General features: G+C 43.6%; 1 protein-coding gene across 11 annotated transcripts in view; it reads left to right on the top strand.

Moving 5' to 3' along the window:
• CCDC88A (coiled-coil domain containing 88A) overlaps positions 1-24,146 on the top strand; it is a 354,197-nt gene that overhangs the window by 266,522 nt on the left and 63,529 nt on the right. For 10 of the 11 annotated variants that reach the window (XM_038395536.2, XM_043512327.1, XM_043512326.1 and 7 more), the window contains 3 exons: positions 6,963-7,100; positions 7,784-8,854; positions 9,403-9,530. In XM_038395536.2, coding sequence (XP_038251464.1) covers positions 6,963-7,100; positions 7,784-8,854; positions 9,403-9,530 — 1,337 coding nt within the window. Of the gene's footprint in view, positions 1-6,958; positions 7,101-7,783; positions 8,855-9,402; positions 9,531-24,146 lie in introns of all 11 variants that reach the window. The other variant, XM_043512330.1, reaches the window with a different exon arrangement.

Below are 24,146 nucleotides of genomic sequence, written 5' to 3'. Positions count from 1 at the left end.
GTTTGTGTTTCGGGTTCTGTAGTCTCTGCATTGGAATGTTGCTCTTTTAAGACTTCTGAAAGCATGTTCCACCCCTCATCCCTCTAAGATTTTGGAAGGCACTTCAGATTCTTAAACCTTGGGTTGAGTGCTGTAGCTATTTTTAGAAATCTCACATTGGTACCTTCTTTGCATTTCGTCAAATCTGCAGTGAAAGCGTTCTTAAAACAAACGTTCTGGGTCATCATCCGAGACTGCTATAACATGAAATATATGGCAGAATGCAGGTAAAACAGAGCAGGAGACATGCAATTCTCCCTCAAGGAGTTAAGTCACAAATTTAATTAAGGTTTCAGAGTAGCAGCCGTGTTAGTCTGTATTCGCAAAAAGAAAAGGAGTACTTGTGGCACCTTAGAGACTAACAAATTTATTAGAGCATAAGCTTTCGTGAGCTACAGCTCACTTCATCGGATGCATTTGGTGGAAAAAACAGAGGAGAATTTAATTAACACATTTTTAAACAAGCATCATCAGCATGGAAGCATGTCCTCTGGAATGGTGACTGAAGCATGAAGGGGCATACGAATGTTTAGCATATCTGGCACGTAAATACCTTGCAACATCGGTTACAAAAGTGCCATGCGAATGGCTGTTCTCACTTTCAGGTGACATTGTAAATAAGAAGCAGGCAGCATTATCTCCCATAAATGTAAACAAACTTGTTCGTCTTAGCGATTGGCTGAACAAGAGGTAGGATTGAGTGGACTTATAGGCTCTAAAGTTTTACATTGTTTTGTTTTTAATGCAATTTTTTGTTCATAATTGTACATTTGTAAGTTCAACTTTCATGATAAAGAGATTGTACTCCAGTATTAAACCCCTCCCTCCCTGTGGGCCCTGTACAAGTTCTGCAGACTCCAGGTTCTAAAAGGGGTAATGGCTCTACAAGTTCAGATTCCTTTACCCTCTTCTCCATTGACTGGGTTCTTTGAAAAGTTTCTGTCTGGTGCACCTATGGTGGTTCCCCCTCTTCTGTCTCTTGCATCTGCTTTTTAGCCCTTATAGCCTGCTCCTTCACAGGTGCTCTTGCAGCTTCCTTCATTCCTTCCTTACTTCAAATAGTAAGTAGTTTGAGACTTGGGACTCTCTTTTTTTTAATTCCCTCACACACACCCTCTGGTAGCTGCGGAGTGGGCTTTTCAAACTCTCCCCTTCCCTCATTCTTCATTTACCATCAATTGCTCTTCCCTCCAGCATCCTGTTGAACTTGGTCGCATTCTCTCTGCAGCCATTGGAAGGTGCTCATATGTGATCTCAAAATACTACAGCAGGCTCAAGTTACTGCATTCTGGGGCACTGGAAAGTTCTCCAGTACTTTGTGATGGTCATTGCCGCCTCTTATCTCCAGTCTGGTCCATCAGTCCCATTCATTCAGTTTCTCAACTAGTAAAAGAAAATAATATCTAGCGTCTTTTTAAAATTTTATTTATTTATTTACATATTTAGGAACTTTTTTCAATCAGCATTAAGTACTTATAGTATTTGTTTTAGGTAAGCTGTACAATATGCATGTCCAAGCTACAATTTATACATTTGCAGTTTGTTATTCTGTTTCTGTCTCACCCTGCTTCTGGGTTTTCCCAGTAGAGGGGGCTTCTTATCCTTTCAAGTTTGTTTGTTTTACCTAACATCTACCAGCACAACATACTACTTTTGTCCTGTGAGCAATAACATAATTTTAAGCAAATCTCTACAAGTGGAGAAAAAACTGGCAAAACCACACTTATGCAAGCAAAGCCTTGGCATAAGTGTTATCTCATCTAAATTCATTCATTATCCATAACTGTAAATTATTATAGTATAACTAACAAGGATCTTAATCGTACCTTTTAGCAGTTCCTCATGCTTATGTTTCAGTATCGTAATCCACTACGTTGTGTATATTATTCTAAAAAGTGCCACACCATCAAAATGTCAGTATTTTCTTTATCTTCTTTAAACATGGGTTTTCAAAGGACTTTTACTCAAAGTCCAACATTATGTTTGCAGATCATTACCAAAAAAAAAATTGTATTTTCCCTGTGTTGCATTTTGAGGGCCTTTTAATCATTGTTCCACAACAAATTTCTCTTACGATGTAATAAGGTACCCTGCACCCCAGCCTCATAATATAAAATTATCAGATTGGAATTTTGAACAGATTGAATAGAACATTGGGTATCAGTGAGACAGTTATCTGGATCCCAAGGACAATTGAAATAATTTTAGCAGTTGAGACTTGAGTAAGTTTGGGGAATTCGCCTTTCCAGATTTTTCCCTTATAGCAGATTTTCAAGAGATTTACCTTTTCAATTTGTAATACGTCTGCAACTAAACACAAGACAGTTAATTTAGCATATTTATCTCGTTACTTGTTACAAAAATTGTGGTCAGATGTAATCTTTAAATAGGGAGGTCTCAAACTCTTGCTCTCATCAGTAATACATTACCAGACAACAAATGTCAAAATAGAGTTAAGCTTTTATATTGCCATATAAAATTATATTAATAGCTAGGGCTGTCAAGCGATTAAAAGAATACATCATGATTAATTGCACTTTTAAACAATAGAATATCATTTAAATATTTTTCGATCTGTTCTACATTTTCAAATATATTGATTTCAATTACAACACAGAATACAAAGTGTACAGTGCTCACTTTATATTTATTTTTGATTACAAATATATGCACTATAAAAATGATAAACAAAAGAAATAGTATTTTTCAATTCACCTAACACAAGTACTGTAGTGCAATCTCTTTATCATGAAAGTTGAACTTACAAATGTAGAATTATGTACAAAAAAACCCTGCACTCAGAAACAAAACAATGTCAAACTTTAGAGCCTACAAGTCCACTTAGTCCTACTTCTTGATCAGGCAATCGGAAAGACAAAAATATTTGTTTACATTTGCGGGAGATAATGCTGCCCACTTCTTAATTACAATGTCACCTGAAAGTGAGAGCAGGCATTCACATGGCATTGTTGTAACCAGTGATGCAAGATATTTACTTGTCAGATGCACTAAAGATTCATGTCTCTTCATGCTTTGACCACCATTCCAGAGGACGTGTCCAAGCTGATGATGGGTTCTGTTCAATAATGATCCAGAACAGTGCAGACCAATGAATGTTCACTTTCATCATCTAAGTCAGATGTCACCAGCAGAAGGTTGATTTTCTTTTTTGGTGTTTTGGGTTCTGTAGTTTCCACATTGGAGTGTTGCTCTTTTAAGACTTCTGAAAGCATGTTCCACACCTCATCCCTCTCAGCTACAGCACATGCTGTCTTCCCTCTAGGAAGGGTAGAAGTAAAGACCTCACTTAGCCCAAAAATACTATGGGATTTGTGGTCAGAGTCCATAGATTGAGGTAAAGATGAATCTTAGAACTTCATTTGAAGGTTGGATGTCACCAGCCAGGAGAGAGAAAAGGATAGGTATAGGGGAGTTTTCAGCCTTCGTATGAATGGTGAATGTAGACGATTGGTATGTTTAGCCCTTAGTGGTATGTGAATGAGGGAAGTGTCCTCTCTGAATCATATTTCTCACATAATTATTTTATTACTTCCTATAGTATCTATCCTTGTGGCAGATCTGAAGGATAAGATGCCAGATATTGTAATCTTTGGTCAGTAGTGGTAGGATGGACTCCAGAAAAACTGAGTGAGTTCCCCATATATGGTGGCTGGTTCACCACTTGATGTGAGAATAATGGTGGTCTGAAGCCATTATTAGAAATATTGGTGAAATGGTGTGCTGTCAGTTTTAACAAGTGTTCGCACAAAAATTTTTCACTTTGCCTGTGATAAAGCCTATGCCCTGTGGATGCAGGTGCTTGCAAACAAAAGGAGTGGGGGACTAGGAAATATGTTCATTTGTTTCCACATTTAAACAATTATGCATTCTCATAACCAAGGTGGGAGGCAGCAGCACCATTTGGCAAAATAACTCCATATATGAAGTACCCTTTTCAGGAAAAGTTTATCCTTAATTCTTTAAAAATATATAGAGTGTAATGTAGTATAGCACAGCATTCAATTTGTAGAAATGAAAGTGTGGGTGGGGAAACAGTGAATGCCTTGTAGCAACAAAGGGAATCTTTCCTAAGGAAAGTTTTTGAAATATCCATCATCTAGTAAAATTTGGCCCATTTTATAGACAAAAAATGTATACTTATGATTCCTGGGGATAAAAGTACTGATGGAGATGGTTTAGCATTATCCAGAGACCGGGTGAACTCTAACAGAATCAGAGGATAAGGAGATCTCCTCATCTTTCCTTCAGTTTGCTAAAATAATTTAATAAGTGGCCTCTCCAGACCATCACAATGCAGATAATATAGTTAAGGTGATCAGGATAAAGGGACGCAGAGGCTATGTCTACACTACACACCAGTGTCACTGGCATGTAGTGTATATGTAGCTTCACACCACTGTGAAAAGCAAGCTTCGTCCCCACTGCAGTGTTTAGCTGTATTTGTCAGTGAAAGACTTCAGCAGTGGGAAAACACTTCAGCTGCTCCCCACTGCTGGAGTCTTTCACTGCAATGAGAAAAACCTCCTGCCTTCCCCTTGCCAGAGCAAGACTCCTTCCCCCCGACAGAGCCTTTCCCTGCTGCTGAAGTTTTTCCCTGTGGAGGAAAAGGGCTTCAGCACCAGGGAGCTGCCTGAGCCTTTCCCTGATGCTAGTCTTTACCTGTGGTGGGGAAGGGCTGCAGCAGGGGGAGCTGCCTGAGCATTTCCCCGTTGCCTTCCCCTTCCAGAGCCATTCCCCACTGCTGTGTAAAGGTTCTGGTAGTGGGACATTACACTGCTAAAAATAGCAGTGTAGATGGGGAGACATCAGTTAGCCATTTCGAGTATATACTCATGTACATATCCACACCCTTCAGGGGTGTCTTTACTCACCTAAGCCATGCCTCACTGGCTAACCTGCTATTTATAATTGTGTTGGGGGGAGTGTCACAGGTGTTCTACTCACTTCTAGTGGTGCCTCGTCCTGACTGTCCTGGGGTATAGCTCTGCCAGGTGTTGCACCCTCCTCTGGCGGTGTCTTCACCTGTCCTGTCTCGCCCTGCAGCCCCTCTTACTCCAGGAACTGCAGCCTCCTCTTCATGACTCAGCCCTCCAACTGGGTTCACTACATGGTTTCCCCTTCTAGGGCTTACCCAAAGTCCTTCCACACAGTCTCAGGCAGTCTTCTCCAGCACTGTCCAGATGGTGCCACTTCCCCAGTGGCCAGTATGGGAACCCGGGCCCACCCAATGCTCCAGGTTCCAGTCCAGGGACCCTGTACCTGGTAACTGTGGTATGCTTTCTCTCAGCCCTTGTTGCTCCTTCCCTGGACTCCTTCTTACAGCTTCTAGTTCACCCCACCCTTTTGGGTGAACCAGCTCAAACTCCTTCCCCCCAGGGAATAAGTGTAGACTACTCTGTATAGCTCCAACACACCTCCCTTCTTCCAGGGAGTGATTGCAGATTACTTCCTGCAGCCCCCCTTCTGCTACCAGATCCTGGGCTTCATACAGGTCCTTCCTGTTCTTACCCAGCTGAGCCTCATTTAATCAACCCCTGCTCCCTGGCTCCTCCTCCAGGTGCAATGCTTTCAAGCCTTGTGTGGGGTAGACCTCCCATCAAAGGGGCTAAACATGTACATGCACTGCATGCTGCTAAAAGAAGTATGTGGCTTAGATCTACACAAATACTTTAACTGACACTACAAACAGACAAGACAGAAGAGGAAGACGAAAAGAAGAAAAGCATCAACCACAATTTGTGATCAATACCATAAAGCTGAAGAAAGCAACTATTAGTAGCAGGCCACTTCAGTACAGCTTTCCGGACTTCATTAAGCCAATTTATAATTGTTTATTTTGTGTATACTGAGTTTATCTCTATTTAAGTTGTAAAACAAGTTTTGTAAGGTTTCATAGAATCATAGCGCTGTAGGGATGGAAGGGACCTTGAGAAGTCATCAAGTTCAGACTCCTATGCTCAGGCAGAATGAAGTAAACTTAGATTATGCCTGACAGGTGTTTGTCTATCCTGTTCTTAAAAACCTCCAAAGATGGGGATTGCACAACCTCCCTTGGAAGCATATTCCAGAGCTTAACTATTTTACAGGTAAAAGTTTTTCCTAACTAACCTGAATCTCCCTTACTGCAGATTAAGCCCATTACTTCTTGCCCTACCTCCAGTGGGCATGGAGAACATTTGATCACAGTACTCTTTAGCCATAAGATATTTGAAGACTGTTATCAGGTCACCGATCAGTCTTCTTTTCTCAAGACTAAACATGTCTGCTTTCCTTAACCTTTCCTCATAGGTCAGGTTTTCTAAACCTTATATTATTTTTGTTGCTCTCCTCTTGACTCTCTCCAATTTGTCCAATTTCTGTTATAAAAGAATAGATCTGTTAATAAATAAAATAATTGCAAAATAGGATAGAGGAACTCTCTGTGCTTCAGGTGAACTAGTGTTGTGAGGATTCCAGATGCCAGGAATAATCATGGAAGGTAGGATCTTGGTCACGTAGCAATTGAAAATACAGGTCAAGTGTGCAGCTGTGGAGCTACTGTGATGTTTCAAAAAATCTTCATGAATAGTTCATGATTTTCAGGAAACTTTCAAACCAAACAATATTTTCCATGTTGAAGGCTATCTTTACAACAAAGGGGGCTAGATTTTTTTAATTTTTAGATTAAAGCTTATTTTAGGTGGGATAAAGATTGTAATATTTGCCAGATCTTAATTACAAACTTATGGATTTGATCCAGCTCCATTGAAGTCAATGAGAATCTTTCCATTGACTTTAACAGATGTTAGATCAGGCCGTATAACACAAAATAATAATTATAATCTTTTTACTTCACCTCGGTAAGAATAGTCATTTATGTTCATAGTCATCTCTGGATGAATTTTAATATGTTTTCCCCACAGTTGGAAGGACTTGAGAATGAAATTAGCCAAGAGAAACAAAGTCTTCAGAATAGTCAAAATATGAGCAAAGATCTGATGAAAGAAAAAGCACAACTTGAAAAGACCATTGAGACACTTCGAGAAAACTCAGAGAGACAGGTAAGTAACATAATCTTTGAAAGAAAAAGGACTGATAACTTTTTTAATGAAAGGTTAAAATAGCCTTGGCATAAACAGTCACAAAAATCAATAGAACTGCAATTATGGACTCTGCAAACCTCAAAGATGAACTTTCTATATTTTCAAATAAAATGATGAGATTTTTTTCTTAAAATTCTGCATTCAGAATCTTTCAGAAAGTCTTTTGCCGTAGTTTGACTGGATGTTTGGATTTTTGCTGATATGCCTATTTCTACTATATTTTATTTCTCAAGATGTTGTTTTGGGAAAAGAATCCATTCTTGGGTTAAATGGCAACCAGAAAGAGAGTGAAGCTAATAATGTATGTTGGTTTTGACTGTTTATATAATCTTAAAATAGACAAACTGATGTACTTGAAAATTTATCTGTATTTACAGTTTATTGCATAACCATCACTTCTACATACACACAACGTGTGTTATGTTACATGGTATATAATGTAGTAGAACATGTTACATGTTATAATATAGAAGAATAAACCACAGCAGAACTTTTGTTTTACCTTATATTAAAGAGGAAGTGATGTATAATATAATCCATCTCCATCTGTTTTACCTCAGTAGACTGCAGTTTATGTATAGAAATAAATTATTTTTGGCATGGTACTGACCTAAATTTATAATTTTTTTTCAAATAATTAGATTAAAATATTGGAACAGGAGAATGAACATTTAAATCAAACAGTAGCTGCTCTAAGGCAAAGGTCCCAAATCAGTGCGGAAGCAAGAGTGAAAGACATTGAAAAAGAAAATAAAATTCTCCATGAATCTATCAAAGAGACCAGCAGTAAGCTAAATAAGATTGAATTTGAGAAAAAGCAACTGAGGAAAGAACTGGAACATTATAAAGAGAAAGGAGAAAGAGCAGAAGAGCTTGAGAATGAGTTGCATCATCTTGAAAAGGAGAATGAGTTATTACAGAAAAAGATTACCAATTTAAAAATTACTTGTGAGAAGATAGAAACCTTAGAGCAAGAAAACTCAGATCTGGAAGTGGAAAATAGAAAGTTGAAAAAAACTTTAGATAGCTTAAAAAACCTTACTTTTCAGTTAGAATCACTGGAGAAAGAGAATTCACAACTTGATGAAGAAAATTTAGAACTAAGAAGAACAGTTGAATCTTTGAAGTGTACAAGCATCAAGATGGCTCAATTACAGTTAGAAAATAAGGAATTGGAAAGTGAAAAGGAGCAACTTAAAAAAGGGTTGGAGTTTATGAAAGCTTCTTGTAAGAAAACAGAACGTTTAGAAGTCAGCTACCAAGGTTTAGATACAGAAAACCAAAGGCTACAGAAAGCATTAGAAAATAGTAACAAAAAGATTCAACAATTGGAAAGTGAACTACAAGATTTAGAGTCTGAAAACCAAACTCTGCAAAAGAATCTGGAAGAATTAAAAATCTCTAGTAAACGCCTAGAGCAATTAGAGAAGGAAAATAAGCTTTTGGAACAAGAGACTTCTCAGCTGGAAAAGGATAAGAAACAACTAGAAAAAGAGAATAAGAGACTCCGACAACAGGCAGAAATTAAAGACAGTACTTTAGAAGAGAATAATATAAAAATTAGTAATCTGGAAAAGGAAAACAAATCTCTATGTAAAGAAATAGGTATATTTAAAGAGTCTTGTGTACGTCTAAAAGAGCTAGAAAAAGAAAATAAAGAACTTGTGAAAAGAGCTACCATTGATAAGAAAACACTTGTCACATTACGAGAGGTAATTTGAAACTAATTTCCATTTTTCTATTATCTGTGCATCATAAATCTAATCCAGCTAAGTGCTGTGTGTCTATAATATCATAATAGCTTTTTTAACAGTTGTAACATACAGAAAATATGTCTACTAGTAATTTCTGAAAAAATCATGTTTCTACTTTGTTGGTGTGCTTAAATTAATAGTATTTACATATTAAATATTGTATTTAAACTTTAATAATTATCATTTAATAATTATTATTTCACTCTGATACTGCTAAACTAGTTTGGTATTTTTTATCCTCATGTTCAAATCAAGTTTAGAAGGGAAGTCATGCAAAAAAAAAAAAAAAGGAAATAAACATCTAAGATGAAATCAGACTTGTATTTAGGATACAATTTCTGATTTTACCAGATGTTAATAGTTGGGAGGAAAGAAGAAGTTATATTAACAGGTTGTACAAGCTACATGTAATCATAGAAATTTAGTGCATAGACAGTTTCCAGAAACTAAGTCTGCATTATTAATTTAACATTTTAGATTGATTTTTTTTGTTTATTTTGGATAAGGATTTGGTGAATGAAAAACTGAAGACCCAGCAGATGAATAATGAGCTTGAAAAACTTACCCATGAACTTGAAAAGATAGGTTTAAATAAAGAGCGCCTTTTGCATGATGAACAGAGCACAGATGACAGGTGAGAGTGCCTAGACCAGTTTGGGATAGTTTGGCAAACGTTTGTTTTTCATTTACAATCATAAAATGGTTTCCTTCCTACGGTTTTCTCCATATAGCATTTGTCATAAATATAAAGGGAAGGGTAACCACCTTTCTGTATACAGTGCTCTAAAATACCTCCTGGCCAGAGGCAAAATCCTTTCACTTGTAAAGGGTTAAGAAGCTAAGGTAACCTGGCTGGCACCTGACCCAAAATGACCAATGAGGGGACAAGATACTTTCAAATCGGGGGGGGGGGGGTTGTATGTCTGTGCGATACCTTTGCTGAGAACAGATCAAGGATGCAAGCTCTCCAACTCCTTTAAAATTAGTAAGTAATCTAGCTAGAAAATGCATTAGGTTTTCTTTGTTTTTTGGCTTGTAAATTCGCTGTGCTGGAGGAAATGTGTATTCCTGTTTTTGTGTCTTTTTGTAACTTAAGGTTTTGCCTAGAGGGATTCTCTGTTTTTAATCTGACTTCCTGTAAGATTATCTTCCATTCTGATCTTACAGAGTTGATCTCTCATCTTTTTTTGTTCTTCTAATAAAGTTCTCTTTTTTTAAGAATCTGATTGGGTTTTTAGGGTCTTAAAAATCCAAGGGGTTTGTGCTCATCTTGTTTATTCTCAGTCCTCCCCAGGAAAGGGAGTATAAGGGCTTGGGGGGATATTTTGGAGGAAATAGGAACTCCAAGTGGTTGTTTTCCCTGGTTCTTTATTAAAGCGCTTGGTGGTGGCAGCATACTGTTCAAGAACAAGACAAAGTTTGTGCCTTGGGAAAGTTTTTAACCTAAGCTGGTAAAAATAAGCTTAGGGGGTCTTTCATGTGGGTCCCCACGTCTGTACTCTAGAGTTCAGAGTGGGGAGGGAACCCTGACAGCATTATTTTAAAAAAGACATTAAATAGAGTTAGGTCCAAAATGGGAGTGTCATTGAAAGTATTATAATATTGTAATAAATGTTCTTCTTCGAAATGTCCCTCTGGGTGCTCCACTGTAGGTATGTTTGCGTCTCTGCACTGCTGATCAGAGAATGTTGGTAGCAGTGTCCGTTTGGCCTGCACATGTGCTGTCCCCCACCTGTGCTCTGCCATGAAGCTAACCAGCATTGTGCAGGCAAGCCCTCCTTAGTTCTTTCTCAACTGCCCCTGGCTAGAAACGGAGCTTTAGCTGTCGGCTAGCAGATCATTAACTTCTAAAGACTTTCTACTTGTTAAAAAGGGGAAACAACTACTTAGCATTTCCTTTACATTTCTTTATTCTTTTATTTTTTTTAAAAATCTTTAAACTTCATTTTTTGTTCAGTCCCAACCACTTCCTCCCATCTGGGGACCCCATGGACAGGGTATGCCTAAGGACCCACTGGCAGAGGCAAGGAAACTTCGGTAATGACAGGATAAGACAAAGATAGAGAATCTGCCTTGGGGAAGGCTCCTTCGGTATGGACATCAACGTCAGTACTGTCTTTGGCACACGTTCTGCCAGGACTGCATCTACAACACCATCAGTGTAGTCATCCCAGCACTGCCAACCACTATTGGTACCGATGCCTATGGCACCACCAGACTTCCAATACTCAAGAGACCTTTCTGTGTCTGATGCACCGGACTTGCCTCTATACCATGGAGGAACCAGCCGAGCAGCCTTCGGAGGCAACAGATCCTCTGGTACCAGCTTCCTCCTCATCTTCGCCTGATGAGGCAATTACAGGGCCCCCTCATCCAGTCCTGCAGGATGATGCTAAGGCCCATGAAGAGCTGCTAAGAAGGGTCACCTTGAATTTGGGGCTTCATGCTGAGGACCTGGAGGAACCCTCAGACTCCCTATTTGATGTCTTTAGCTCGGCGGCCCCAGCCAGGGTGGCATTGCCATTACATGAGGGGGTAGCAAAGATCACCAAGTCTCAGTGGCAGACCCCCTCATCTCTGCCCTCTGTTTCAAAAAAGGCAGAACACAAGTACTATGTGCCTGCTAAAGCTCATGAGTACCTTTATATGCACCCTGCTTCAAGCTCCCTAGTGGTCTCTGTGGTTAATGAGCAGGAAAGGCAAGGCCAGCCAGGCTCCACCCCGAAAAATAAAGACTTGAAGAGGCTTGATTTGTTCAGAAGAAAGACTTATTCGTCCTCGGGTGTCCAGCTGCAGGTAGCCAACCCTGCCTGGCTGCTATGATTTTAATATGCGTCAGTCCATGGTCAAGTTTGAGGATTCGCTGCCTGAGGACCTCAAGAAGGAGTTCCACGCAATCCTCGAAGAGGGCAAAGCAGTGGCCGGAGTGGCCCTCTAGGCAGCCTCAGACGTGGCGGACTCTGCGGCTAGAACCATGGCCTCGGCCATCTCGATCAGGAGGGCATCCTAGCTGCAGTCTTTGGGCCTGTCGACGGAAGTCCAACAGTCAATACAGGACCTCCCATTCGATGACCATGCTCTGTTTGCTGAACAAACGGAAACAAAACTGCATAGGCTCAAGGACTCTCATGCGACGCTGAAGACCTGGGCCCCTACACCCTGGGCCCATCTAGAAAGCGGTTCAAGCCTCAACAGGCCCAGGACTCTGGGAGCCAACAGAGGTCAGAACCTGCCCGCAAAAATAGCAGGGGTTATGGACCCCAGCCAGGTCACCAGCTACCATCCTCTGCCCAGTTGAGTGCTATCAAACAACAGGGTGGCAAGCAGGCATTTTGAGGGTGCACCTGAGGGTGACCTACTAGCCTGTATCCCTGATCCTGCTTCTCTGTGCTTTTCCAACCACCTGTCTCCTTTCCTCCCTGCATGGGCTTCCATGACTTTGGACCGTTGGGTCCTCAACACCATGGCACAGGCTTATACCTCCAGTTTCTTTCTATCCCCCTCTCCCACTGCTCTTCCCTGTCCTTCAGGGATCCTTGTCATGAGCAACTGCTCGTTCATTAGGTTCAGGGCCTTCTGCAGCTGGGGGCTGTGGAGGAAGTCCCTCAGGAGTACAGGGGCAAGGGATTCTATTCCCAGTACTTTCTAAACCCCAAAGCCGAAGGAGGTCTAAGACCCATTCTGGACCTGTGAGACCTCAACAAATATCTCAAGAAGTTGAAGTTCTTCCTGGTCTCCCTGGCTTCCATCATTCCCTCCCTGGATCCGGGAGACTTGTATGCCAGCCTCAGTTTGAAAGACACATACTTCCATGTATCAATTGTGACAAAGCTCTGTCCTTGCCTCTGTGGGTCCCACGTTTCCTGGTGGATTTCGCTAGCCTCAGAGGCTCACTGTGACCCTCCATGTAATCCTTCTTTCTCTAGAGACAAGGGTCACAGTCTACTGAGCCATTTTCATCATAAGCCAGCGAGGGAGGTGAGAAGAAGTTATCCTTCCTTGCACAGTCTCTGTTGTCTCCCACTCTCAGTGATTAATCAGGGGGCAAAGGTGGGGGGGAGCTCGGGCCCACCCTCTACTCCGAGCTCCAGCCCAGGGACCCTAATAGTATCAGCTATGCTAGCTGACCTTTTAGAAACATGACATGTACAATTCCCTGAGCTACTTCCCCCACAGCAGCCCTCACTTCCTCAAGCTCCACTTCACCCTTACCTCAGGGCCTCCTTCCTTATGCCTGATATGGTGTGTACTACTCAGCCTCTCCAACCGCGCAACTTCTTCCCACAGCTCCTGACAGGCACGCCCACCTGACTAACTGGGAGGCTTTTAATTAGTTTCAGCCAGCCCCTGATTGGCTTCAGGTGTCCCAATCAATCTAGCCTTCTCCCTGCCTTCTGGAAAGTTCTTAATTGGCCCCAGGTGTCTTAATTGACCTGGAGCAGCTGCCATTTCACTTATCCTGGTACCAGGGATTTGTTTAGCCTGGAGCTAATATATCTGTCTCCCACTACTCTTCCATAGCCATTCTTGCCCCGTCACACAATATTCCAGGGACACAGACGATTCCTGCTCTTCAGAGTGGGTCCCGCTCACTACCAGTTCACGGTGCTTCCATTTGGACTGGCTACAGCTCCGAGGGTGTTTGCCAAATGCATGGTAGTGGTGGCGGCCTTCCTTAGGCAGCAATGTATCCAGTTTTACCCGTATCTCGATGACTGGCTCATCAAGGGTCTCATCTAGCTCTGAGGTCCAACACAATGTCTCAGTGCTGGAGCTCATGTACTGTGCTCTGGGCCTGTTGATAAACGAGGAAAAATCAACATTAGTCCCAGTACATAGAATTTGTCAGAGCAGTCCTCAACTCCATCCATGCCAGAGCATTTCTGCCGCAGGACAGATTCAAGACGATGGCAAGTCTCATTCCCAGCATCTCTACGTATCCTCTCACCATAGCCCAGGTCTGCCTCAAGCTGCTGGGCCATGGCGGCATGCACTTACGTTGTCCCCCATGCGAGGCTCAGGCTGCGACCCTTCCAACAGTGGCTGTCAACAATCTACACCCCGCCCAGAGACCATCTGAACAAGATCGTCGTGATTCCACTAAAGGTACTTGCCTCCCTGCATTGGTGGACCAATTAGGGTGGTCCTGGAAGGAATTCCATTTGAGAGTCCCAACCCTCGGTATCTCTGATACTGGATGCTTCCAACTTTACCTGGGGAGCGCATCTCGGCACGTTGCGGATCCAAGGGACATGGTCCCCAGAGGAGCTGACGTTGCCCGTAAACATCAGGGAGCTCAGGACAATTCACCTAGCCTGTGGAGTCTTCCTGCCACACCTTTCCACTCAAAGTGCACATATACTCACGGACAACACAGCCTCGATGTTTTACATCAATAGGCAAGGGGGAGCTCACTCCTCAGCCGTCTATCAGGAAGCGCTTCGTTTGTGGGACTTTTGCATCCGGCATGACATCCACCTGGAGACATCACACCTCCCCGGCATCTGGAATGTGCTAGCAGATCACCTCAGAAGGTTCTTCTTCTATCCCCACGAGTGGTCCCTCCACCCGGAGGTTGTCCAGGTGCTCTTCCGAAGGTGGGGTGCTTTGCCCAAGTGGACCTGTTTGCCACCAGGCAGAACAGGAAGTGCCAGCACTTCCGCTCTCTCCAAGGCCTAGGCAGGGACTCCCTTTCTGGTGCTTTCCTTCTATCATGGGAGCGGGATCTGATGTACACATTCCTGCTGATTTTGCTGGTCAGCAGAGTCCTAACAAAAGTCAAAAGAGACAAGGCAAGGGTAATCATGGATGCCCTGTGTGGTCTCGCAAGCATTGGTTCGGTACACTTATGAACCTAGCCGTGGCACCCCCCTTGCCACTGCCCAGCCGTCCGGATCTCCTCTAGTAAGACCATGGATGGCTCCTGCATCCGAATCTTCCCTCCCTCCACTTCATGGCTTGGTGGCTGAAACCAGAGGAAAGGTCCTGCTCCAGCCAGCAATTCTCCTGCTGGGTGGAGAAGCGTGGCATTTCCCTGTCGGTCCTCTGTGCAGTCCATCCTCAATTACCTGTTCTACCTTAAGCAACAAGGACTCACGCTTTCTGCCATCAAGGTGCACTTGGCTTTCCCCCAGCAGGTTCAGGACAAATAGGTTCTCACATGACATGTCCATCTGGTTCCTGAAAAGACTAGAGCGGCTCTTCCCACCAGTCCGGGACCCAATTCCACAATGGGACCACAACCTTGTCCTCTCGAGGCTCATGGGGCCTCTCTTTGAGCCGCTGGCCTCCTGCTCCCTTTCACATCTGTCATGGAAGGTAGCTTTCCTTGTAGCCATTACCTCGGTGAGATGAGTTTCTGAGATTAAAGCCCTCACTTCAGAGCCCCATTACACGGTTTTCGACAAGGTCCAGCTGCAAACCCATCCCGCATTCCTGCTCAAGGTGGTATCTCACTTCCATTTTAATGAGGATATCTTTCTCCAGATTCTCTGTCCATAGCCGCACTCAACTGCGGAGGAGAGGCGGCTGCACACGTTGGATGTCCATCGCGCCCTTGCCTTCTACCTGGAGCGTACCAAGGCCTTCTGCAAGTCAACCCAACTTTTTATCACGACCGTGGACAGGATGAAAGGCCTACTGGTGTCCTCGCAGAGGATTTCTAACCAGATCACCTTGTGTATCCGGACCTGTTATGAGTTGGCGCGGTCCGAGCTGCCACCTATACTAAAGGCCCACTCGACCAGGACACAAGCGTCCTTGGCGGCCTTCCTAGCGTATGTCCCCATCCAGGACATCTGCAGAGCTGCCACGTGGTCATTGGTACACATGTTCACGACGCATTATGCCATCACCCAGCAGGCCAGGGATGATGCTGGATTCAGCAGAGCTGTGTTCCAGTCAACACGTCCATGAACTCCTACCCATGTCCGGTGGCACTGCTTGGGAGTCACCTACAATGGAATGGACATGAGCAAGCAATCAAAGAAGAAAAGACAGTTACCTGTTTCGTAACTGGTGGTCTTCGAGGTGTTGCTCATGTCCATTCCATGACCCGCCCTCCTTCCCCACTATCAGTTTCCGATAAGAAAGAACTGAGGGTGGAGGGAGCCACAGCTTATACTCTGCCATATAGCTGCCACTTCAGAGGGCACGAGAGCCGGTCCCCTATGGATATCGCTGAGGGAAAAACTTCCGGCATCACTGCATGTAGCGAGCACACACACTTTCAATGGAATGGACATGAGCAACACATCTCGAAGAACACCAGTTACGGAACAGGTAACTGTCTTTTCCATATTTCGGACATACTGTGATTCACCTCAGTGATTCACCAATACCTCACATTCACACTAGGCAAGAGCATTACCAGTATGAAGTATTCCCTTTTGGCCTCTCATTGGCCCCCAGAGTATTCTCTAAGGTCCTCTCTGTAATGGCAGCCTACTTACTTTCCCAGGCCATCGTGATCAACCTTTACCTGGATGATTGTCTCCTCAGGGCACCATCCTTCGATGAAGCTGAATGAGTTACCGATACAATTTTGGATTTACTCAGAAGTCTGGGTCTACAAATCGACATACAAAAGTCAACATTAACACTGGTACAGAGACTAGAATTCATAGGAGCCAATCTCCACTCTGCCCGAGAGAGTGTGCTCCTCCCAGAACACAGATTCCTCTGTCTCTCCATGTTTATAGACAGTGCATACCAGCCTTTAAATATCAACCAGACACTGCCTTCTTCTTCTGGGGCACTTTGCTGCAGGCACATTTGTGATAGCTCATGCCAGACTTCGCATGAGATGCCTCCAGTCATGGTTTAGCTTGGTTTACAGACCAAACAAAGACAACCTAGACAAACCACTATCTCTGCCCACCAATATCAAACAATCTTTGAATTGGTGGAAGGACCCAGCAAACATCTGCATGGGAATCCCGTTTGCACAGACTCCCTCACTAGTACTTCTCACCACTGACACATCACTCATAAGATGGGATGCACATCTCAACGACCTCACTGTACAGGGCAAATGGTCACCCTCCAAGGTGTGTCTTCACATCAACCTCCTTGAACTCAGAGTGGTCAGGAATGTATGTGCTTACTACTTCTGTTGATCAGAGGCACACACACAAAGGTCATGACAGCTAATATAGCGTCCATGTACTACATAAATTGTCAAGGAGGCACCAGATCACCCTCCCTTTGTGAGGAAGCACTAAAGCTATGAAACTGGTGCAGAGGCGTACCAACCAGGAATGCACAACACAACAGTGGATAGTTTTAACTGTCAATTCCTACATGACCATGAATGGGAAATAGATTGGGTGACACTCCACAACATATTCCGATGATGGGGGATACCAATAATAGACTTGTTTGCCACTTAACAGAACAAACAATATCCACAGTACTGGTCCAGAACAGGCATCAGCCAGCACTTCATGGGGGATGCACTCCTCTTCTCATGGGACAAGGGTCTTCTTTACGCCTTTCCCTCATTCCCTCTGTTGCTGAAAGTCCTATTGAAAATAAAAAGAGAGCAAACATCATACTGCTCACTCCCACCTGGCCAAGAAGGATGAGGTATCCTCACCTGTTACAATTGGCTCTGTGTCCACAGATGATTCTTCAACCCACTCCTTACCGCCTCTCGCAGAACGATGGACGCTCTCTCCATCCCAACCTGTGGATTTTATGGCTCAAAGCTTGATACTTTCATGGTTCCACCACATAGAAACATCCTGCTCTGCGGAGGTACAGAAAGTGTTACTTCACAGTAGGAAAGTGACTTCTCATCATATTTACCTACAAAAGTGGACGAGGTTTCAGATGTGATGCCATTCCAGAAGAATTACGCCAAATACTGCCACTCTACCAATAGTCTTAGACTGTCTTTTAAGAAATCAGAAGACTCTGTTAGTTCACTAAAGGTACACTTAGTGACAATAGTGACTTTTCACCAACAAATAGAAGGGTACTCAGTTTTCCTGCACCCAACTATGAAGAGGTTCCTTAAAAGCATAGCGAACCTCTGTCCCCAACCCAGACATTCTACCCACAATGGGACCTGCATTTAGTATTTAAAGGACTGATGAGACAGCCCTTTGAAACCTATGGCCACTTGTTCACTAACTCACCTTTCAATGAAGATGTCATTTCTGACTGATATTACCTCAGCAAGGAGGATAGGGGAGACAACGGCCCTGATGGTGCATTCTCCCTTTTCAGTGTACTTTCCTGACAAAGTCACACTCAGACCACACCTAAAGTTCACCACCAAAGTGACTTCCCCGTTTCACATGAATCAATTCATTTACGTCCCAACCTTTTAACCCAAATCACACCAGAATAATAGGGAAGCTGTTCTACATACTCGTGATGTAAGAAAAGCCTTGGCTTTCTATTTGGACAAGACAAAGGCATTTAGGAAATCTCCTAGGCTCTTCCTCTCCATTGCATATAGGTCTAAAAGCACAGCAATTTCAGCTTAGAGACTTTCTAAATAGGGCTCGAACTGTATCAAACTCTGTTACCAGATTCACAGTTTAGCATCTCCATCCACACTCCACATACACTCTACAAGATCGATTTCCTTATCAGTCACCTTATTCAAGGGTGTCTGCTTCTGTGTTTAGCTAAGCATTAAATGTTCATGCTTTTAGATCCAGATATCATAGATTCAGTCCCAGCAGGTGACCTGGCCAAGGGTATCACTACATAAAGATTTCTCCCTTCTCCTTGGATCATCTAGTTTAGATGATTTCCCTCCCATTTTAAGTGATTTTATTGGCGCTATAGACATGAGTCCAGGAGGAAAATGAGAAATTACTTGTCCTTAGGGAGTAACTAATAGATTTTTTTTCCATGTTTTGTCAATTCCTGGGTTCACAATCCATTGATGACACTGAATATATTGCTGATTCCTCTCCTGACTTCTTCATTGCTCCCCTTGCTTCCAAGATTAGTTGAACAGTTATAGGCGTTGCTGTTCAAAATAAATGTTTTTTCAGGGCAACACATATGCTGTCCTAGCTGATATCACTATCTTTTTCAAGATGCCATTGCAGACACAATGGCTCCAGACTACGTATGGACTGCGTATGGTGAATGTTTGTTTTACTCAAGAAATGGATTAGTTCATTTGGGATAATAACTTCTAAAATTGTCATGCCTTTGGATCCATTATTCTCACCCCTTACTTTCACCTAAAAGGTATCTGGATTGATTTCTGGTAGGCCAGAAGGTAACACTTTCACCATTTGTATTCCAGTAGTTCAGCCTTCATTGCTTAAAGTAAACAATCACTCATATAGAATCATAGAAATGTAGGGCTGGAAGGGACCTCAAGAATTCATCAAGTCCAGCCTTTTGCACTGTTCTTAAACACCTCTAATGATGGGGATAGTAATAGTCTTTATCCACAGGGCTGTCTTCTATTCCAGAGTATTCCTTGTCTGGCTCCCCATTTTTTGGTCATGGAGATAGAAAATATTCCAGATACATCTAGCCTGTCTTATTTCTTGGGATGGAGGATGGGATTGGCATTTTAGTACTGAGCATTGTTAGCAGTATTTTAAAATCTTTCCTGGGCCTAATCTCACATAGCCTGATAATGATGACATTAAAGATTTTTCCGTTTGTTTCTTTGCACTTTCAAGCATTTAGGGTTAGGTTTTTATCTTTAGACAAAGTGGATTCATGGTTCTTCCACCCCAATCTGACACTGAAATCTCAAATTAGGTTAGAAGATGTCTTCGCATGTGCAGACTCCATGGAGGTTGGATGTGAGGTCTCTGCTAGTCTTTTTCCTTTTTTCACTTCTTTGTATAGTCTAGTCTAGTTCTCGGTTACAGATGTAAGATTTTTTTATTTGCAATTTGATGTTTACATGGGCTCTCAATTCTGGGGTAATCTCCCCCTCATATGATGGTGACTCCTTAAAATCCACTGCATCCTCTTTTAAATCCTTTTACTCTTGGTCCTCTGCTTCAGTTCCTGTCAGGATGTAGCTGTGGCTTCAAGAATCACAGATAGTGTGTTCCATTTAATAAGCCCAATATGTTTTTTCTGAAATCAAGTGGCTAACATGTTCAATTTTGCCTTACACTTGGAGAAAGTGGAAATGGCTAACATAAAAATAATAAGAAAAAATTTTGCTTTCTAAGTTCTGAGAGCATATACTAATGAGGGAATAAGTAAAATGATTAAGCTATTTTTTAAAAAAATTAATGACTGTGGCTTTTAAGTTTTTCTGAAATAGACAACAGTTCTTTAAGATTGTCCGTCACTGACAATCCCAAGAGATATTGTTCCAAACCTAAATATTTTAAATATGACCACTTACCCCTAAATATATGCGGGGGGTGGGGCAGTGTTTTGTTTTCATGCTCTTTAATAAAGTAAAATCCTCCAAAACAAGGGCTGTAAATATCAGGAGCTGAGCTGAGTGAGCAATTCACATGTGAACATGTACATGAAATAAGCATGCACGTGCACAGTACTCTATTCCTCCTCCTCCTTTGTGCCTCTGGTTTGTGAGCAAGCAGGAAACAGAAACAGATGTGAATCTTGTTCTCCAAATACTTCAGAGCACAGGAGTCTAATCAAGTTCAGTTCTGTGCTTCGCTGATTGAAATGGAGCCAAAAGAAAGAGTGCTCTTCTCACATGCCCACTAATGGTCCAAACAAAACCAGCATCTTTAGTTTGTGTGTTGCTGTTGATTTTGTAGATATGGTAGCTTTTTCTGTATCAAGGAATATATTTTAAAAGGATGATGGAGGGTAAAATTTTTCAAGATGTGACAACTTTGACAACTATCCCTTAAAAAAAATCTAAAGAAAGTATTGGAGTACTCGAGTTTTGGTAATAGGATAATGAGACTTTCATCATTAATGTTGGGTCAAATCCAATCCATGCCAAATGGTACTGTACTTTTCTCTGCAATTTAATCAAAGGTTCCTAGGATTGAATGGGCATGGATACTGAACTGTATTCACTCCTACGCATGGTCCTGCCAAGACACCAGTGAAGCATGTTGGCAGGGAGTCAGGGAAGCTTACATTGCCACTATTAGGGCGTCAGTCCAACACCTTCGAGTGCGTGAACATGTTTATTCCAGTGTAGGCATGAGCATACCTTGAGCACAGTCGCCAGAAATTTTTCTCTAGTGGTATCTGTTGGGTCAGCTCTAGCGCCCTCCAGTGCCATGCACTCATAGTGCCACTATAAAGGGCCCTGCTGACCCTGCGCCCTCTCAGTCCCTTCTTACCACCCATGATGATCTCTGGAACTGCTCTCTTTGCTTCGGCAAACTTTCCCAGTAGTTTTCACTGTTTTTTGTGGTGTATATAGTTAAATTAGTTTATAGTTAGTCAGTCTTAGTCTATAAGGGCAGACCTTTTCTCCTTCAGGTGGTGAAGTTCATCCACTCCCTGGTCCTGGAGCATGCCTTAGTCACCAGGCTTCAAGCCCTGTTCCTCCTGTGGCAAGTCAAAGCCCTTGAGAAACCCGCAGTTGAGGTGTCTCACATGCTTGGCAGAGATTGACTGAAAGGACCAGTGCCAGATCTGTAAAGACTTCAAACCTTGCACAGAAAAAGGATTGAGAGGTGAGGTTGAATGTTACTTCTTATGGAGGCACCTCTGAGACCCACTTCGGAACCACGTTGCTTGGACTTGGCACCGAGTAACTCGGCGTTCATGCGGAGTGCTCCTACCACTGTGCGAGAATCTTGGCGCCATTTCCCATCCCTGTTTCCTAAAAAGAAGTACAAGAGACAGCTGGCTGAGAGGGTTCAATCCCTGTCACAGAAGTCGGCCAGGCATGGGGACTGGGATAGAGTGAGAACTGTGTCAGGCCACTCTTCTACCTCGGCACCGCAACAGCTAGTACCAGTGACTCTGGTGCCTATGCAGGCCCCGCTGACTCTTGCTCCAGAGGTTCCATCTTCAGGCAGGCAGTGTAGTACCATATGTTTACGGGGCCATCAACTCTGGAGGTGTTCACAGCAGCCAGGGACCTGCTCTTGTTGCCAGTGCCTATGTCTCCAGCAGTGCAGGAATTGGCACCACCGGTACAGTCAGACAGGGAACCATCTTCTTCCAGCCTCTGCCCAGTATCAGGACCAGCACAGACTTCACCATCACAGCACTGATCTCCAGCAACGATGGGGTCCACACTTCCCTGGTCGCCTTGCCCAGACCCTATGTCTTCAGAGTCAGAAGTGGGGTCACACTCCTCTCACCCTTACAGCCACCCACGCTACTCCCCAAGGCACTTCTACCCCACCATACCAAACACAGGGGTACCACCGAGTGCTTGGCCCTCTCATTCTTCATTCCAGTGCCAATGCAATGGCCCTTTTGGAACCTATGCAGGTCCCCGTGTCTCCCCCCACACACACAGGGTGCTTTCTCAAGGCCACCTATTTGGTGGCTTCCGAGAGTAGACACCACCAATGCCTCGATGGGAGACTCCAGATCTGGACTCCAGTACCGAGCTTCAAGAAGAGGGCCTGCAGGTCCCAGACAATATGGAAGAAGGGGTGGAGGGCCCTCAACCAACGCTGGCTTCCTCCTACTCCTCCTCCCCCAATGAGACAGTATTGACAGGTGGCGTGTCTTCTTCCCAAGATGACCACAAGGCTCTCCAGGATTTGTTAAAGCAGGTGGCCTTGAATTTGGACATCCAGGTAGAGGTCATCACAGAGTCCTCTCATAGCCTCCTGGACATCTTGACAGTGGAGGGCCCCTCAAGGGTGGCCCTGCCACTCAATGGGGCTATCATGGACCTTGTTACAGTTCTGTGGCAGACCCACTGCTTCCCTTCCCCCTATGTCAAAACATAGGAAGCAGAACAATTATTTGCCAGTCCAAATTTGCAAGTTCTTATACTTGCCCCTCCAGGGTCCCCCATAGTATTGTCCACCAATTAAAGAGATCACCAAGGGCAATTGGGGGCACTGTCTAAGATAAAAGACTCCAAAAAGTTGGACTTATTAGTCAGAAAGATCTACTTTACTGGAGGAATGCAACTTAAAATAGCAAACCAGCGGGCACTGCTGGGTCACCATGACTTTAATATGTGGGGTGTCATACACAAGTTTAAAGATCTGCTCCCTTAAGAAGCTAGCCAGGTGTTCTCCTTGCTGGTTGACGAAGGGAAAACCATAGCGAGGGCCTCCTTGCAGGCAGCCCTGAACGCAACTGATTCCGTGGCCACATCCATGGTCTTGATGGTAACCATGCACAGGAGCTCTTGGTTACAGTTTTCCAGTCTTCCTCAAGATGTCCAGCAAGCCCTCCAGGATCTCTCCTTTGAAGGATCCTCGTTCTTCTCTGAGCAGACCAATACTTTGCCCCACTGGCCTGTCAAGACCCACGGAGGAGAAGGAGCAGGAGGTTTGAGTGTAGGCTCCTCCACCAGCTTCCGCCTCGGGGCTGACACATGCTGCTCCCAGGCACTCAGGGAGCTTGAAGCTCTCCTTTTGATGGGATGCTCAAGGTTGCCATCCCACTCCCTGTTATATTGGATCCAGTTGTCCCTCTGTTTTTGGAACTCCTGTCCCAATTTATCAATGCCTGGACTTCTATCACCTCGGACCTCTTGGTGCTGAGCATGGTGGAAGTAGAATACACTCTCAGTTTCTTTCTACTCACCCTTCTCATTCCCCTCCCCATCCCTCTTCAGGGACCCTTCTCACGAGCAATTCTTGGTCCAAGAAGTCCTATCCCTCCTTTGGATGGGAGCTGTGGAAGAGGTTCAGCAAAACTTGAGAGGAAAGGGGTTCTACTCCCATTATTTCCTAATTCTGAAAGCCAAGGGTGGTCTCAGACCTACTATAAACCTGCACCGCCTTAACAGCTACCTCAAGAATCTAAAGTTCTGCATGATCTCTCTGGCCTCCATCATTCCCTCTGGATCCTAGGGATTTGTCTCGATGGTAACCATGCACATGGTAACCATGTGCATGTCTTCATCAAAGGCATGGCAGTGGTAGCGGCCTTCCTGAGGAGACAGGGAGTGCACGTCTTCCCATATCTCAGCAACTGGTTAGTCAAAGGCCAGTCCAGGGCTCAGATGGAATGCAGAATCCACCTCATCCAGTCAACTTTTCAGGAATTAGACCTGCTAATAAACATGCAAAAATTTACTCTCGTCCTGGTGCAGAAGATGCAGTTCATTGGAACAGTACTCCGTTCCACTCAGGCCAGAGCCTTCCTCCCAGGAGACTCGTTTCAGGCGATC

This window comes from Dermochelys coriacea, chromosome 3, assembly GCF_009764565.3.
Source record: "Dermochelys coriacea isolate rDerCor1 chromosome 3, rDerCor1.pri.v4, whole genome shotgun sequence".
NCBI classification, from domain to species: domain Eukaryota; kingdom Metazoa; phylum Chordata; order Testudines; family Dermochelyidae; genus Dermochelys; species Dermochelys coriacea.
This window is presented reverse-complemented; position numbering and strand designations above follow the sequence as displayed.